This window comes from Diaphorina citri, unplaced genomic scaffold (assembly GCF_000475195.1).
Source record: "Diaphorina citri unplaced genomic scaffold, Diaci psyllid genome assembly version 1.1 scaffold2031, whole genome shotgun sequence".
Taxonomy (NCBI): Eukaryota; Metazoa; Arthropoda; class Insecta; order Hemiptera; family Psyllidae; genus Diaphorina; species Diaphorina citri.
This window is the reverse complement of record NW_007379457.1, coordinates 4,830-18,622: the sequence shown is the minus strand read 5'-3', so window position 1 is coordinate 18,622 and position 13,793 is coordinate 4,830. Positions and strand designations below refer to the sequence as shown.

General features: G+C 37.0%; 2 protein-coding genes and 1 long non-coding RNA gene across 4 annotated transcripts in view; 1 reads left to right on the top strand and 2 right to left on the bottom strand.

Annotated features, from left to right (window-relative positions):
* The first annotated feature begins 3,102 nt into the window (after positions 1 to 3,102).
* On the top strand, positions 3,103 to 6,480 carry LOC113471041. The gene is made up of 2 exons (XR_003393888.1): positions 3,103 to 3,280; positions 6,323 to 6,480. It is a non-coding gene; the product is annotated as an uncharacterized LOC113471041 (long non-coding RNA).
* A 68-nt stretch (positions 6,481 to 6,548) lies between these two features.
* The window catches only part of LOC113471042, a 10,809-nt gene continuing 3,564 nt past the window's right edge, over positions 6,549 to 13,793 (bottom strand). Inside the window, exons 4-5 of the mRNA XM_026829900.1 lie at positions 6,813 to 7,042; positions 6,549 to 6,554 (exon numbers count right to left, since the gene is read on the bottom strand). Coding sequence (XP_026685701.1) covers positions 6,549 to 6,554; positions 6,813 to 7,042 — 236 coding nt within the window. The remainder of the gene's footprint in view (positions 6,555 to 6,812; positions 7,043 to 13,793) is intronic.
* Positions 8,657 to 12,391, bottom strand: LOC103517988. Of its 2 annotated transcripts, XM_008483041.3 has the most exons (4): positions 12,320 to 12,391; positions 12,048 to 12,159; positions 10,058 to 10,191; positions 8,657 to 8,795 (listed from the first exon to the last, which is right to left on the bottom strand). In XM_008483041.3, the coding sequence occupies exons 1-4, from the start codon at positions 12,350 to 12,352 to the stop codon at positions 8,727 to 8,729; spliced, it is 348 nt and encodes a 115-aa protein (XP_008481263.1). In that variant the 5' UTR covers positions 12,353 to 12,391; the 3' UTR covers positions 8,657 to 8,726. The 2 variants fall into 2 exon arrangements, with proteins under 2 accessions (XP_008481263.1, XP_017303136.1); XM_017447647.2 differs by lacking the exons at positions 12,048 to 12,159; positions 12,320 to 12,391 and adding an exon at positions 11,668 to 11,713.

Sequence of the window (13,793 nt, the reverse complement as noted above, 5' to 3'; positions counted from 1 at the left end):
CCAGTGATCTCTGCCATGATACTTTACAATCAACATTCCTCTCTTTTAGATCTAGCTTTGAACCCAACAACCTTCAAAATAATTAGCAGAGAAGTACTGGAGCTGGAACAACCAACTGAAATTCAATAAAATAAAATTTGGTGTGAACATCACACGACTTTTCTTATCCTATTAAATGATGCCTTTTTTTTTTTGGTGTTTTTCTATTGTAATTTTTACAATATCTCTAACCGTTTAGTCAGTATAGCTGACAACCGCCAAAGATGGGTGTGTGTGTGATGTGTGTATGGTGGGTGTGTCTGTGTGGTGGGTGTGCGCGTGTGTGTGTGGTGGTCCCGTACAAAGGACGAGTCAACCACTAGTTACTTTTACATCAAAAATAGTCTCTGTGCTCCAGTGGGTCTGAGCTCACCAGTGATCTCTGCCATGATACTTTACAATCAACACTCCTCTCTTTTGGATCTAGCTTTGAACCCAACAACCTTCAAAATAATCAGCAGAGAAGTACTGGAGCTGGAACAACCAACTGAAATTCAATAAAATAAAATTTGGTGTGACCATCACACGACTTTTCTTTCTCTTTTAGATCTAGCTTTGAACCCAACAACCTTCAAAATAGTTAGTAGAGAAGTACTGGAGCTGGAACAACCAACTGAAATTTAATGAAATAAAATTTGGTGTGAACATCACACGACTTTTCTTATCCTATTAAATGATGCCTTTTTTGGTGTTTTTCTATTGTAATTTTTACAATATCTCTAACCGTTTAGTCAGTATAGCTGACAACCGCCAAAGAGCGGCCAAAATACCGCCAACCGCAGCACCTATCGTAACCAAAAGTTTTGAGTTACATCCTTGTCACTTTTGTGGACTACATACCAAATAAATTTCAAGTCTCTAGCTCATACCGTGTAATACGAGATATTAGATAATGAATTACGCCGAAAACCGCCAAAAATCGGCAAAATACCGCCAAGCGTTGCACCGACCTTAACTAAGAGTTTTGTGTCGCATCCTTGAAAATACCGCCAACCGCAGCACCTATCGTAACCAAAAGTTTTGAGTTACATCCTTGTCACTTTTGTGGACTACATACCAAATTAATTTAAAGTCTCTAGCTCATACCGTTCCCGAGATAATAATGAATTACGCCGAAAACCGCCAAAATACCGCCAAGCGTTGCACCGACCTTAACCAAAAGTTTTGTGTCGCATCCTTGTCACATTTGATAACTGCATACCAAATTTCAAGTCTCTAGCTCTTACCGTTCTCGAGATATTTTACAGACAGACACACACACGGACCAATGGCTTTGGATTTAGGCTCTAGGGACCTCAAAACGTGTTTTGGTACTAAAAACTGACCATCGAAAATTTGACCCGATTACACTACTTTCATTCCTATAGGATAAGGAAAGTAAAAAAACGATGATACCTAATATTATGGGGCAATACGAGTATATCTACCTACCCATTTTTACTTTTTACATCCATACCTATTATCATACGTTTATGTACAAATTCTTATTGTTATCTTTATATACCTTTGTTCATGTGATTGCAATGTATTTATAATTATCATTATATCATTAATGAAATTGCGTTTGAACGCTTATTAGGGAGGAAACCAATTCGGTCCCTAAACCTGTTTTTTGCTACCAATTGGGTCCCACACTTAAATTGATAGGTACCTGGTACCTGAATGTTTTTTTTTTCTTTCTAAAACAAGCACTATGTTCTTAGAGCTGAATCTTCCTAGTCTAAAACTTTAGAGTGATCGCTACCAAAAGAACTGGCACAAATGAGCAGTGACCAGTGTTATTATGGGGTTAGGTTAAACGCAAAAAGGAGTTTTCTTTTTCACTGTCGTAGCTTCTGAATAAGCACCGAAAAATTTGGTGATTGTATTGAAAAATCTCGGAAAATTATGCACAAATGAGCAGTGACCAGTGTTATTATGGGGTTAGGTTAAACGCAAAAAGGAGTTTTCTTTTTCACTGTCGTAGCTTCTGAATAAGTACCCAAAAATTTGGTGATTGTATTGAAAAATCTCGGAAAATTATTGCACAAATGAGCAGTGACCAGTGTTATTATGGGGTTAGGTTAAACGCAAAAAGGAGTTTTCTTTTTCACTGTCGTAGCTTCTGAATAATTACCCAAAAATTTGGTGATTGTATTGAAAAATCTCGGAAAATTATTATGGATTAAGTAGGTACGAATAAAGCAGAATCATTTCTTCTACTTTTGAACAACAGAAAAACGAACGTTGTAAATATTGTTAAAAATTAAAACTCTTAATTTATATCATCCAAGTCATTACAGGTATACGGGACCCAATTGGTAGTAAGCCCGGGACCCAGTTGATAGTCGACTACCTTAAGAAAAAAGGTCAGGGTTTTATCCTGATGGGATAATGTTCGTTCTCGGAACGGCTGGCTTTCTTCTATCCTGTCTTCCTTCTCTCTTCGATTTCGGGACAACAAGACCCTAGCATTAATTCAAGAGGTTTGACAGAGGGAACTGTAACTGCTAAGGTCTTATGATCTCGAAATCAAAGAGAGAAGGAAAACAAGATAGGAAAAAGCCGTTCCGAGAACGATCCTTATCCCATCGGGATAAAATCCGCCCTGGGCGGGAATCGAACCCGCGGCCTAGCGCTTACAAGGCAGACGCTGGTAGCGCTAACTAGGCTGAGGCTGGCCAAAAAAGGCCAAAAGGTTGTTTACTAATGGAAATGTACCGATTCCTTTGCACTCAAGTGTATTTATTAGGTACAGTACTCTCTCTCTCTCTCTCTCTCTCTCCCTTACTCTCTCTCTCTCTCTCCCTTACTCTCTCTCTCTCTTCTTCCTTTCTACAAACATGAACTCTTCGAAACTTTTCTCCTAATCGTATACCGTTACCGTATACACAATCCCCCAATACTTCTCTCTCTCTCTCTCTCTCTCTTCATCTCTCTTACTCTATAAATTATCACACAGAAGAGCGAGAGAGATAGAAGAATGTTTATTTTTTCGACGAAAAACTAAATAAAAAAGAGAAAGAGATAGGGACAGAGAGAGAGAGAGAGAGGGCATACACACACACACACACACACACACACACACACACACACACACGGATACGTGGCCTCTGCTCACTGGTTCAAGAGTTTAATAGTTTATAGCAATGGAAATTAGACAAAACGAGTACAATCGGCAATTTTCCACATAAAACCAATAAAACGTGCAGCAACACAAGTGTTGTCTCTACTTAATTGCATGATAACATTTTAACAGGAGGTAAATAAAGTAATTAAATTGTAATTTATCATGAAGGACATGAAGGTATTGCGATAATGTCTCGTTTTTGGTTCTAACATAATTATCTTTTAGCGTTTAGTTCTTTTTACCCCTCGAAAAAGTGTATTTTACCCCTCGGGGGGTAAATACCCCCAGGTTGGGAACCAATGATCTAGGTATATTATTATCACAATAAACACCACTTTCGTGTTCCTCGTAAAAAGACCTTTAATTTGATATATAGGTCGACCAGGTTTGTATATGTAAGTCCTTCTATGGGGTCAGACAGACAGACACACAGACAGACGACACCGAAGCGAATACAATAGTCCGTCCCTATACCTTTTATTATTACAATTTGATATATAGGTCGACCAGGTTTGTATATGTAAGTCCTTCTATGGGGTCAGACAGACAGACACACAGACAGACGACACCGAAGCAAATACAATAGTCCGTCCCTATACCTTTTATTATTATTATTATTGTAATTTAATGAAGGAAGGACGGACTAATGAAGCCATCGATGATATTGACCGTAAACGTCCAAATAGGATTGATAACAAGTTATTGCGCTTTTTTTATGAGGGTAGGTATAAAAAATAAGGGTATAAAAGAGATAAGTTTAGTCCAAAACTCACTACTTGCCCAAAGGTGACCTCAGACTAAACTCATTATTTGCTATTAAACTAAAGTGACCTCAGACAATATACTTTTTTTGTTTTTGCTTTATTCTGTCATATTTTGAGTTTGAGCTTAAATTAATAATGAATATGAAAGTATATTTTTGCAAAAAAAAAAAGAGATTTGATTTTGATTACTTTGATTTTTTTCTACTTACTTCTCGGTGTTTTCAGCATAACTTCTTTAAAGTAGTCTTTCAAATTACTCTTATTAATCTCGTTTGATTCGGCACCATGCCCCACGAATAACAGGGTGTTTTCAGCATAACTTCTTTAAAGTAGTCTTTCAAATTACTCTTATTAATCTCGTTTGATTTGGCACCATGCCCCACGAATAACATTAACGAAATGGTTAAAACTACTCTCATATTTAGCTAAAGTGACCTCAGACAAAACTCATTAAGTATTTGTTCCAAAAGTGTCGGTGTTTTCAGCATAACTTCTTTAAAGTAGTCTTTCAAATTACTCTTATTAATCTCGTTTGATTTGGCACCATGCCCCACGAATAACAGTAACGTAATGGTTAAAACTACTCTCATATTTAGCTAAAGTGACCTCAGACAAAACTCATTGAGTATTTGTTCCAAAAGTGTGGTTGGTTCCAACTAAACATTGTTTGGAAGAGCTCCTGGGAATCCTTCCACTTTAAATTGTAAAGAGAAACTCTGGTCAAAAAATTGGACCCTAGGGTCCAATTTCTAAAAATGTGAGAGATATCTTCTGATCAAAAAAATTGGACCCCAGGGTCCAATTTTTTGACTAGAGTTTCTCTTTACAATTTAAAGTGGAAGGATTCCCAGGAGCTCTTCCAAACAAGGTTTAGTTGGAACCAACCACACTTTTGGAACAAATACTTAATGAGTTTTGTCTGAGGTCACTTTAGCTAAATATGAGAGTAGTTTTAACCATTTTGTTACTGTTATTCGTGGGGCATGCTGCCAAATCAAACGAGATTAATAAGAGTAATTTGAAAGACTACTTTAAAGATGTTATACTGAAAACAGCAGTGAGTTTGGAGTGTCCATAGCATGATGAATAGGGTGGATAATGTTGCTGTCTTTGCCATACTGAAACAAAGATAGTAGGTATGTTATCAATGGTATGTACATATCAGCTTTTATTGTAAAGGTACCTACTCTGGAAAGCAAGAAAATTGCATGAGAAATGCACTTACAATCTTTTACCTCTAGTTTTGATAAGCCTTTCAACTTGGTAATGGCAAGCCTAATAATACCTATTATGGGGCAATATATCTACCTACCCATTTTTACTTTTTACATCCATATTATCATACGTTTATGTAAATAATTCTTATTGTTATCTTTATATACCTTTGTTCATGTAATTGCAATGTATTTATTATTATCATTATATCATTAATGAAATTGCGTTTGAACGCTTATTAGGGAGGGAACCAATTCGGTCCCAAAACCTGTTTTTTGCTACCAATTGGGTCCGGGTTTGAGAGGGTCTAAGTACCAATTGGGTCCCACACTTAAATTGATAGGTACCTGAAACCTGAATGTTTTTTTTTTTTATTTTTTTTATAACAAGCACTATGTTCTTAGAGCTGAATCTTCCTAGTCTAAAACTTTAGAGTGATCGCTACCAAAAGAACTGGCACAAATGAGCAGTGACCAGTGTTATTATAGGGTTAGGTTAATCGCAAAAAAGGAGTTTTCACAATTAGAGCAGTGATTAGTGTTATTATAGGGTTAGGTTGAACACAAAAAAGAGCTTTCTTTTTCACTGTCATAGCTTCTGAATAAGTACCGAAAATTTTGGCGATTGTATTGAAAAATCTCGGAAAATTATGATGTATTAAGTACGAATAAAGCAGAATCATTTCTTCTACTTGTGAACAACAGAAAAAAAGAACGTTGTAATATTGTTAAAAAATTAAAACTCTTATTTATTTCATCCAAGTCATTACAGGTATTCGGGACCCAATTGGTAGTAAGCCCGGGACCCAATTGGTAGTCGACTATCTTAAGAAAAAAGGTCATGGGACCGAATTGGCGTTCTTCCCCATTTTCATATAAAAGTTCCTTATTATATTCACTCAGTGTTTCCATAGAAAATCTCAGTTGATCCCTAAAAAATCCCTCAATTTTCCTTGATTTGTGTATGTTAAAAGTCCTAATGCCCTCAATATTAAGATTTTCATAGGTTACTAATATAGTTTTTTTTCTTTTTTACTTTCTTTATCCTATAGGAAGGAAAGTAATGTAATCGGGTCAAAAAATTTTTTAGGTAGGGAATGACTTACGTTATGTTCTCTGATGAGGACGTCTAGATCATAATAGGATTTGTTCACTTGATAGAAATAATCAACTTGTTTGTACGTCTTGGTTTCCAGAATTTCAGCAATGGTTTCGAAATCCATTCCGTATTTGAGGAACCCTGGTAACAAAATAATCAACTACATAGAGTGGGTTGGAACACATCAGATGCCTTTAGGCACACTCTGTCAAGGGTCTAGGCATACCTTGCCTTTGGGATCAATTTAATTTTGAAGACACCATTTTACTGATGAAAATTCGTAATGAAATAACAAGTTGAAAAAATAGTACAGGTTGTGCTTTTCAATACTGGAAAACAAAAGTAAATTCAATGAGTGAATTCCTGAACACATTTCATAAAAAATGTCGTTCTCTGAGCCACTAGCCCAGGCTGGGTTTCGGTACATATGTACTGTGATAATTTTAACATAAGTTTGATTCAAGGGCAGAGTGGTCTTGGGAACTCATATTCATAATTGAACACTAGCTGAATCCCGCTAGTTCATCCCAAGGTATGGCCAAACTTGTAGAAAATAATAAAAAACAAACATTAAATACCTTCCTTACCTTCTTAACAAGGTTGGATATATCCCTGTCCATTCGTTTGAACACATTGTCCACATATTCCGGTTTGTTCGTCGCGATCTCGATATAATCCACAATGTCAAAGTGCAACCCCCTCGGTACCAGCTTGAGCTTGTGATGTTTCACTTTGCTGTTGCACTGGGGATCTGTTTCGTTGTCCGGATCACACGTTTGCTTACACACTTCGTTCAGTCTGTCCAGCGATGAAACACCTTCAGGTAAAATAAAATTGAGATAAATATTTAATTAAGAATCTTCAAGAATTAAAATTAATAATTTAAAGGACAGTTCAAATTCATCTGTTTCGTTGTCCGGATCACACGTTTGCTTACACACTTCGTTCAGTCTGTCCAGCGATGAAACACCTTCGGGTAAAATAAAATTGAGATAAATATTTAATTAGGAATCTTCAAGAATTAAAATTAATAATTTAAAGGACAGTTCAAATTACACTTTCAACAAAGAAATTTGGTGAGCTTTCGAGAATACTCAGATTCTCATCGTCAGACCAAAATCGCAAGAAAGATGAGATGATGATGGTAGATGTTTTGTATTTAGGTACTATGACAATTCTCTCACAAGCACACTAAACATAGAGCTGAATCCTTCTCGTCTAAAACTTCAGCTGAATTTTGTGTCGACTGAGGAGGAAACAGCTCAGGTCTATGGCATTTTCATGGCAATTTTTTCTTCTGTGATTCTCAACGCCATTATTGAGATATTGGGAAAATCCTACAATGCTGCAGTGAGCACCAAAGTTGTGACATAATAACACAAAGAAACTGCATTTACATATGTAGTACACAAAACTTCAACATTCGTCATAGTTACAAGAAATGGGTATTTACAAATTTACTGAAATAAATATTTACAAAGATAACTAATGAAATACATTTTTACAAAGTAATGTACAATGATATGTTGTTGATTTCAATTTCGGGGGATGTCATCATGGCTGGTATATGGTATCCCTCCTGTTCAAAGTCCCCCCCGCTAGACTAAGCTGGTCTACTCCCTGTTCAAAGTCCCCCCGCTGGACTAAGCTGGTCTACTCCCTGTTTACAGTCGGACATCTCTTTAAAATAACACTAAACACAAAAATTAGGAGGAGCAGAAAGAAATGCGCAGAAACGTATGCGCACAAACACATTAATGTGTTGCCTGCTCGGGAGCTTTGCTCGGGACATTTGATATGACGTCATCGTGTACGGGAACGTATGCCGTGACGTCAAAGTTCACGATTTACCGGTATTTTTTAAATCGAGAAAAGAAAGGAAAAAGAAAAATTCCCTAGTTCCCCATTTTTTCTGCTCTCTGACTTTGAAACCTCACCTGAGTCAGCCCAACAGTTCTATTGGACCCAAAATCACAAAAATTATCGAGTTTTAAACAGGGAGCTTAGGAGCGCGAGCGCTGAACAGGAAACTTAGGAGCGCCGCGCCGGTTTGATTCAATTAAGGTTTGATGTTTGATAGCTGGCTTGATTGAATTAAGGTTTGATGTTTGATAGCTGGCTTGATTGAATTAAGGTTTGATACTGGCTTGATTTGATTAAGGTTTGATGTTTGATAGCTGGCTTGATTGAATTAAGGTTTGATGTTTGATAGCTGGCTTGATTGAATTAAGGTTCGATGTTTGATAGATGGCTTGAGTGAATTAAGGTTTGATGTTTGATAGCTGGCTTGATTGAATTAACGTTTGATGTTTGATAGCTGGCTTGATTGAATTAACGTTTGATGTTTGATAGCTGGCTTGATTGAATTAAGGTTTGATGTTTGATAGCTGGCTTGATTGAATTAAGGTTTGATGTTTGATAGCTGGCTTGATTCGATTAAGGTTTGATGGTTTAAGGTCACGATTCTGTTTATATTCATATTCAGTATACAAGTATCATCTTCACTTGCAAATGTCAACCTCCATTTTTTCCTCTTTAGACACCTTGTTGTCTGTAGATTGTTTATTACTCTGGAAAATAAGTGAAAATTTAAAATTATTGGTCACCATCCTAGTTAGGCGGATTTCACATCTAGACTGCCACTTGTAGTATACGGCAGTTTTCATGTTGAGGGCTACATAGTCTTATGGGCCTGTTCACAATTAAACTTTAAGTTTAAGTGTGAACAGGCCCATAAGACTATGTAGCCATCAACATGAAAACTGCCGTATACTACAAACAAGGATGATTGATCAAACAGGAGAGAAAAAAGCAAGATTTTACCTACTCCAACGTATAAGCGAAAAAAAAAAAAAAAAAAGTATGTCTGAGGTCACTTTAGCTAAATACTTAACAAATAATGAGTTTAGTGTAAGGTCACTTTTGGGCAAATCAAATAATGAATAAATTGGAAACAACCTACTACTCCTCCCCCTCCCCATCCTACTCCTTCTCCTCCTCTTCATCCTCCCCTTCCTCATCCTACTCCTTCTCCCCCTCCTCATTCTACTCCTCCTCCACATCCTCTCCTCCTCATCCTACTCCTTCTCCCCCTCCTCATCCTACTCCTTCTCCCCCTCCTCATCCTACTCCTTCTCCCCCTACTCCTACTCCTCCTCCCCATCCTCCCCTCCTCATGCTACTCCTTCTCCCCCTCCTCATCCTACTCCTTCTCCCCCTCCCCATCCTACATCCAACTCCTCCTCCTCCCCATTCTCTACATGAAAACCTGGAAGGGGTGTTTTATTTGTAATTTTCAATGTATTCTTAAATAAATACTTCATTTTCTATGTACATAAAAAAAAAAGTTGCAGTCTGGATGTGAAATCCGCCTTAGGTTGGAGGGTACCGCGTCTGTCTTGTAAGCACTCGGTTGCGGGTTCGATCCCTGCCCGGGGCGGATTTTATCGTAAACAGACAAGGTTCGTTCTAGGAAAGGATGACTTTCTCCTACCTATCCTCTGTTTTCCTTCTCTTTTCAATTTTGAGACGACCTCAAAATTACTGCTACCTCTATCCAACCGCTAAAAAAATTAAACAAACAGTGTTTCCATAGGAGACAAATCTCAGTTGATCCCTAAAAAATCCCTCAATTTTCCTTGATTTGTGTATATTAAAAGTCCTGATGCCCTCAATATTAAGATTTTCATAGGTTACTAATATGGTTTATTTTTTCTTTTTTTATTTTCCTTATCCTATTATCCTATATCCATATCCTATTTCCTTATCCTATATCCTATTCCTTATCCTATGTAATCGGGTCGAAAAATTTTTTAGGTAGGGAATGACTTACGTTATGTTCTCTGATGAGAACGTCTAGATCATAGTAGGATTTGTTCACTTGATAGAAATAATCAACTTGTTTGTACGTCTTGGTTTCCAGAATTTCAGCAATGGTTTCGAAATCCATTCCGTATTTGAGGAACCCTGGTAACAAAATAATCAACTACATAGAGTGGGTTGGAACACATCAGATGCCTTTAGGCACACTCTGTCAAGGGTCTAGGCATACCTTGGGATCAATGGAGGAATTGCAAATGGGTAAAAATTATTAATAAATGGTCGATTCCTATGTAAAAAGTTGTGAAAAATCCAAACCTGAGGTCAAAACTCCGAAAAAGTAACTTTAAAAGGTCGAAAATTCAATTTGTAATTGCCGTTCTAATAAAACAAAAGTAAATTCAATGAGTGAATTCCTGAACACATTTCATAAAAAAATATCGTTCTCTGAGTGACTAGACCTCGCTAAATTTCATGACTTGGCCTGGACTCGAACGACCAACCTCCAGATCCGACGTCTACCGCGCTGACCACCAGCCCAGGCTGGGTTTCGGTACATATGTACTGTGACTTCACGATTTACCGGTATTTTTGAAATCGATTTATCTCGGTATCTAGAAGTCGTAGAAGAAAAAGAAAAATTCCGTTTGTCCTCATTTTTCCTCCTCTATGACTTTGAAACATCACCCAAGTAAGCGCAACTGATCTATTTAATTCTGAAGACACCATTTTACTGATGAAAATTCGTAATGAAATAATAAGTTGAAAAAATAGTACAGCTTGTGCTTTTCAATACTGGAAAACAAAAGTAAATTCAATGAGTGAATTCCTGAACACATTTCATAAAAAAATATCGTTCTCTGAGTGACTAGACCTCGCTAAATTTCATGACTTGGCCTGGACTCGAACGACCAACCTCCAGATCCGACGTCTACCGCGCTGACCACCAGCCCAGGCTGGGTTTCGGTACATATGTACTGTGATAATTTTAACATGAGTTTGATTCAAGGGCAGAGTGGTCTTGGGAACTCATATTTGAACACTAGCTGAATCGCGCTAGTTCATTCCAAGGCATGGCCAAACTTGTAGAAAATAATAAAAAAACACGGTCGCGCTGCGCGCTCCCTATCAACTACATAGTTATCAAACTAAAAACATAAACGAAGAAACTCAAAATGTTGGTCGAGAGCGGAACATTTCTCTCCCGCAGTCTCTGCACTCTGTGTATTTCTTATGGAGATTTGCTGCGCGCTCCCTATTAGCTGCATAGTTATCAAACTAAAAAAATAAACGAAACTCAAAATGTTGGTCGAGAGCGGAACATTTCTCTCCCACAGTTTCTGCACTCTGTGTATTTCTTATGGAGATTTTAGCGATCAAAAATTGATCATATCTCTGGATCGGTTTAGATTTTCGAAAAATCCTTTCTTTTTGCAAACCTAGACCATAAAAGGAATATTCCTACTAAATTTCAGCTTTCTAGGTGTTGTGATTCAGGAGATAGAGCGATCAGTGTGTGAAATGTGAATGGATCTTGATTTTATAATATAAGATAAAGTCTTCACTAGTATATCTCCTATCTATGCCAACATCACAAGGATGTTGGGGGAAAAATATCTTTACCTTGGAGTACTAGAAATATTTCCATGTCAGTCCACAGTACTCCCACTTTATCCAAATTTCAGCTTTCTAGGTGTTGTGGTTCTCGAGATAGAGCGATCAGTGTGTGAAATGTGAATGAGTGAATGGATCTTGATTTTATAATATAAGATAAAGTCTTCACTAGTATATCTCCTATCTATGCCAACATCACAAGGGTGTTGGGGGAGGAATATTCCTACCAAATTTCAGCTTTCTAGGTGTTGTGGTTCAGGAGATAGAGCGATCAGTGTGTGAAATGTGAATGAGTGAATGGGTCTTGATTTTATAAGATAAAGTCTTCACTAGTATATCTCCTATCTATGCCAACATCACAAGGATGTTGGGGGAAAAAATATCTTTACCTTGGAGTACTAGAAATATTTCCATGTCAGTCCACAGTACTCCCACTTTATCTTCATTATCCTGACTAGTCGTATTGTTGTTATTAGTGGATCGGTACTTGTCTAGTGGAAGTTTACTGTCTATCTGATCCAACATAGCGTCCATACTGATGTTGTTTGAGCGAACCTGTGGATGAACAAGAGGGGAATTGAATTAAATGCCTCGTTTACATGCAGCTCACTTCTGTGGCAATGAGCAGGAAAGTGAGCAGGGAATTGGGTTCTAGTGGAAGTTTACTGTCTATCTGATCCAACATAGCGTCCATACTGATGTTGTTTGAGCGAACCTGTGGATGAACAAGAGGGGAATCGAATGAAACACAAATAAATTTAAAAAATTTAAATCAAATAAGCATTGAATGACTCAACTTTCTTGTATTCCATTTTTTATTCATTTATATTTTTTTATTTATATAGTTAAGTAAACTATCTGTTGTAATAATATCCTTCTTAGAAGCATTGTGTCTTAGGAAGGATAATCTTGTATTTGTATTTACTTGTTATTGTCAAATAAAGAAAATAAAACATTAAACAAACATTAAACAAATACAAGAACAAGGTACAACTCAGAACAGATATTATAAAGACCAATTGTGATTCAATGACCAGTAGAAGACAGAAGTCACTCAGAAAAAAGGATATGTGTAGGGGGAAAAGGCTCCAGAAGCTTTACTTCGGTCCAAAATTCAATTAATAAGAAAGTATTTTATATGTTGAATTTTGTTTAAGGGCTCCACGGAGACCCAGGGTCCAATCGGCCCAAAATCCCACGGAAAAAGTAAAAAAAAATCTTCATAATTATTATGTTGAACATTTTTGCCAAATTTGGTGAAATTCACACGAAAAAGTCCGAGTTACAATGAAACCAATAGACAAACAAAAAGAAACAACAAGAGGTACTTAATAAATAGTCAAGATGTAAATTCAAACTCACTTCTTCCTATTTGTTGTCTACGGGGTTACCAGAGAGCGATGTAGAAGAGTTGAAGCTCGGCTTTACGTGAGTGTCACCCTGTATTTTATTTTAAATTCGTTTGTGATTTTTGACCACCCTGTATTTTTATTTTGGTATTCGTATGTAAGAGAGAGGAGCCTCCATCCTGTCAATGTGGACACCTCCTCTAGTCCTCTCAATCAAACATATTTTAACTGCCTGCCCAACGTACTCCACCCTACGCAACCAACTTTTCGCTCCAAATGAACAAACCCTCATCCACATGTTAGGAGATTCGGGGGAGGCAATACATAAAATAATGACATTCGTCCAAGGAGCCCCAATCGAGGGATTATAAGAACCCCAAGAAGTGTTTTCTTTAATTTATTTATTATTTACTATTATTTATTTACATAAGTTTTGTCCTCTTTATAAACGTTATTCAACCATGAAAGCATCACAGGCCATTTAAATCAGACCAATTAAAAAAAAAAAAATCCATGCCCATAAATAGCCTGTGATGCTGAAAAATGGGATACTTTATAAATGTATGTTCTATATTTATAAATAAAACAGCTACTTAAAAAAAAAAAAAAAAAAAAAATCAACACTCTTCGGATCGATAGCTTACCTTCTAACAAGGTTGGATATATCCCTGTCCATTCTTTTGAACACATTGCTCCACTGTATTCGGTTTGTCGTCGCGATTCTCGTATAATCCACCATGTCCAAAAGTGCAAGCCACCTCGGTACAGCTTTGAGCTGTGATGTTA

Coding starts and splice junctions, on each gene's coding strand:
- LOC103517988 (XM_008483041.3), bottom strand. CDS start 12,352: ATGGACGCTATGTTGGATCAGATAGACAGTAAA. Junction 10,192..12,047: donor AATATTTCTAGTACTCCAAG/GTAAAGATATTT, acceptor TTTTGTTACCAG/GGTTCCTCAAATACGGAATG. Junction 8,796..10,057: donor TTCTCATCAGAGAACATAAC/GTAAGTCATTCC, acceptor CTTATTTTCCAG/AGTAATAAACAATCTACAGA.